Genomic DNA, 4473 nt, shown 5'->3' with positions numbered 1-4473 from the left:
TTATCTTTCAACTGTCTCTTCTTTATCTTTTAACTGTCTCTTCTTTATCTTTTAACTGTCCCTTCTTTATCTTTTAACTGTCTCTTCTTTATCTTTTAACTGTCTCTTCTTTATCTTTTAACTGTCTCTTCTTTATCTTTTAACTGTCTCTTCTTTATTTTTTAACTGTCTCTTCTTTATCTTTTAACTGTCTCTTCTTTATCTTTCAACTGTCTCTTCTTTATCTTTTAACTGTCTCTTCTTTATCTTTTAACTGTCTCTTCTTTATCTTTTAACTGTCTCTTCTTTATCTTTTAACTGTCTCCTCTTTATCTCTCTTTGTTTTGCCTCTTGTTTTTTGTGTCAGCTCTTTTTTTCGGTGTCTTGTCTTGGGGTCTAGGGTTTAGGGTTTAGGGTTTGCAGTTACATTGTTTGATGCTCGCCTTGATGATTATGATTGATGATATATATTTTAGTGTTGATTATTACTTAGCGTTTACTGTTTAGTAAAGTTTGGTGAGGCCTTCATCAGGGTTTAGGGTTTAGGGTTTAGGGTTTAGGGTTTAGGGTTTAGGGTTTGTGTGCAGGCACAAGACTGCAGTTACCTTGTTTGGAGCTCGCGTTACGCACTTTCGCAGCCGTTTATCAGCTGATGCGAGGACAGTGCAGCGACTCGGAGATTTATTTACAGCGAGAGCAGCAGCAGCTGTAGACCTTGTGGGGAGACAGTTTGGTGAGGCCTTCATCAGGGTTTAGGGTTTAGGGTTTAGGGTTTAGGGTTTAGGGTTTAGGGTTTGCGGTGGGGGGGTGACGGTTTACGGTGGGGAACTAGGGGTTATGCTTTAAGACGGTTTATTAAACATGTTTATTTTATGCGAGTTGTTTAGGGTTTAGGGTTTAGGGTTTAGGATTTAGGGTTTAGGGTTTAATAGGGTTTTTAAGGGGGGCTGAAGAGGTTTTTTATATATTTATTCATAAAATATATTTTATTTTGTTTGTTTATTTCCGCATTGTATATTTAATTTAATTAATTTAAATAATAAAAATATAAATAAATAAATAAATAAATAAATAAATATATTTAGTCATCAGTATTATTGTGTAAATATACTCCTTTACCAAGCATAAACAAATAAATAAATAAATAATAAATAAATAAATAGATAAATAAATAGATAAATAAATAGATAAATAAACAAACAAAGAAGTAATAAATAAATAAATAATAATAAATAAATAAATTATATAATTTGTTGCTGCGTCATCAGCAAAAGAGTTAAGAGATATTGTGTTTTATTTGCAGCACCATTTGAAGCAAAGTTAAGCGAATTAGAGACGAAAGCCGACGAGTTATTAAACCCTGTAGACGGGAGTTTAATGAAGATGTTTACAGATTATAGGGCATCATTAAGAGCAGCAGCAGCAGAACAAGTGCTGCAGCTACAAGAAGAGATATCTGCTGTCTTGATGCGTGTAAGAGAAGCAAATAAAGAGATGGATAATGTATTAGAAATCGCTGAAGAAAGCAGATTATCAACTTCTATTGGCCTAAGAAAGACGCGAACACATATGCAAGAACTCTTAGTATTGTTTCAAGAACAGACGCAGCAGCAGCTGCAGCAGCTAGCTCAGCAGCAGCAGCAAAGTGCTTTAGGAGAAGTAGAGAAGTTTATTACAAAGCTATCCTCTATGCGTCTTAAAGAACATGTTTTACAAGCAATGATAGATAAATTTGCAGCTGTTGTTGAGCAAGCTCAGGCCCTAAAAAAGTTTAATAAACCGATTACCTTCCTGGATATTAGCTCTGCTTTTGCGGGGCCGAAGCCTCAGAGTGTATGCAATGTTTTATCGCATTTACTACGCAAGAGAGTCTCTACAGAGCCTGTCTCTATTGTATTTGTCTACGGTGTCGAACCACCGCGATTATCTCGTGCAGATACACCCTCTCTATTCTTAGTTCCTACTGTCTCCTTACTGAGATCAGCTGTCTCCTCGTGGAGTCATAGAACGCGCATATATGGTGATAAAGGGTCTTCATACAGCGTTGTTCGAGTTGAAGGATGTTTAATTGAATCCTATAGTGTACCCTTTCTTGAGAGAGAGAGAAATAGCATTGAAGATGCTACAGATGTTAGAGCAGCAACAGCACAAGATATACCGATGAAGCTTGCTGATGTTGTTCACGAGGCTAATCTCGGTGGGGGCTTTGAACTTGCTTTCGGTGTTGTTATATATCTGGGTGTATTAACTGTAGATTATATTAAACCTCCTTTATCAAGATTCTTAGCTCAAAGCAGAGTTTTGCTGGTTAGACATATGATAAATCATATAGAGCCACCCCACAAGGATCTTGGGATCGTCTGGGATCGTCTCCAACAGCAGATATTTTTCGTTGATTCTGTTGCTGCTGCTGTTAAAGAAGGTGTTTCTAATGGTCATGCTGTTCAGCTAACTGTAAGAAGATTAGATGTAGAAGTTATATGTTTTGCTGCTGCATTACCGGTACCGCCTTGTAGGAGAGACCCTCATCTAAGAGAGGCTATACATTTTATACAAATTCAGTTAACTAAGACTGCTTCAGGCTTCGTCTTACCTCAAGACTCAATACTAGTAGGGGCTCTAACAGCACTTATACGATTAGTGCATGCAGGGGGCCCCTCTTGTCCTGTTATTGTCTCAACATCTGTTCAAAGAAGAAGAAGACTGTGGAGGCCTACCCAGTACTCGGCAACATTTGATATTGTTGATGATGAAGCACCTTTAACACCCTCTGCTGCTCTATGCAGCAGCGCAAGCAGCAGCACAGGCACAACCGCAGCAGCCAATGCTCAGCAGGGTAGAAATGCATGCACATCTCCAGCTCCGAGGACAGCAGCAACTGCAGCAGCAGCAGCAGCTGCTGCAGCTGCTGCTGCTGTCGGAAACAGCAGCAGCAGAAATCCTGCTGCAACACCAGCAGCAGGAAACTTAGCTTGTCGTGTGCATCTCACGGGCCTCTCCTGTCTTGCTGCTGGAGAAGCAGCAGCAACAGCAAGAGAAGTAAAGGGCTTAACTCTTGCAGAGGCTGTTGCATCTCTTGCAAAAACAATAGAAGCTGTTGTGCTTCTTTCAGAGCCTTGGACGAGAGGATATACACTCTACGTTCAGGTTTGCATCAAAGGCATCACTTGCTAGTCTCAAGTTATGCTGCTGCTGCTGCTGCTGCTGCAGCAGCAGCAGCAGCAGCAGTGGGGGCAGCAGCAGCAACAAGGGGGACAGCGGCAACGGCAGCGACAGCGGAGGCAGAAGCAGCAACAGAGGGGGCAGCAGCAGCAGCGTGCAGCAGCAGCAGCAGCAGCAGCAGCAGCAGCAACACCAGTGTGCAGCAGATTAATAAAAGAAAAACCCCTGCGTGTTAATCGAAGATAAGAAGAAATAAATGCATCTTCATGCGTGCAGCCCCAAACTTCGCATCCATTCAAATCCATCAATATGCATGCAAGCAAATGCATGCAAACAAATGCATGCAAACAAACGCATGCAAATGCATGCAAACAAATGCATGCATGCATGCATGCATGCATCTGCATGCATGCATGCATGCATTTGTTTGCATGCATTTTTTGCATTTTTTGCATTTTTTTGCAGTTTTTGCAGTTTTTGCATGCAAATGAGTGCATGCATTTAATGGTTTGTGTTGTATGTGTAGGTATACTTACATTATTTATATACATATATACATATATGTACATATAAATAATGTTTATATAATATATATATATATATATATTATATAAATGTATGCATATATTTTATACATATATTTCTGTATACATACACATATATGCATGTATTTATATATTTCTACTGATATATATAAATATAAATATAAATATAAATATGTATATGTATATATATATACATGTATATATATATGTTTCTCTCTCTCTTTCTCTCTCTCTCTCTCTCTCTCTCTCTCTCTCTCTCTGTATATGAGTAAATAAATAAATAAATATATATACGTATATATATATATATATATTTATTTATTTATTTATTTATATCTTCAGCTGGGTTTCTGTTGTTTGACTTTGCGTAGTTTACATTTGGAGTGTACTTCGTTTGTCTGTTTTTTCTTTTTGTTTTTAGCAGCTGCAAACTCCAACAAAGAAAGCTATTTAAAGACATCTGCTCTTATATATATATAATTTATATTATATATATATATTTAAATATTTATATACATTTATATATATATATATATGTATCAATGTATAAATGCGCAGAGAGATACAGACAGACAGAAAGAAAGTTAAAGCAGAAGTAGAGAGAAGGAGAGAGATAAATATATAAACAAATAAACAAATAAACAAATAATCAGATAAATGGACAAATAAATAAACAGATAAATAAATAAACAAACAAATAAACAAACGAAAAGATATACACGTATATATACTTATGCCTATTAGGCCGACAGATACCTCTAATCCATATATATATATATATATATAT

The 4473-nt window shown here is 37.0% G+C and overlaps 1 protein-coding gene across 1 annotated transcript; it reads left to right on the top strand.

Annotated features, from left to right (window-relative positions):
* Positions 1 to 566: 566 nt before the first annotated feature.
* EAH_00063700 (microtubule-binding protein, putative) lies at positions 567 to 3153 on the top strand (the record flags this gene model as incomplete). Its single annotated transcript, XM_013393087.1, has 2 exons — positions 567 to 712; positions 1283 to 3153. Coding segments are annotated over 2 exons (2017 nt in total), but the record flags the coding sequence as incomplete, so codon positions are not given.
* Between the last annotated feature and the right edge of the window lie 1320 nt (positions 3154 to 4473).

The sequence above is a fragment of the Eimeria acervulina genome, genomic scaffold (genome assembly GCF_000499425.1).
Source record: "Eimeria acervulina Houghton genomic scaffold, Eah_scaff1870, whole genome shotgun sequence".
Lineage (NCBI taxonomy): Eukaryota > Apicomplexa > Conoidasida > Eucoccidiorida > Eimeriidae > Eimeria > Eimeria acervulina.
The sequence above is the reverse complement of the archived record's forward strand: the minus strand, read 5'-3'. Positions and strand labels throughout refer to the sequence as shown.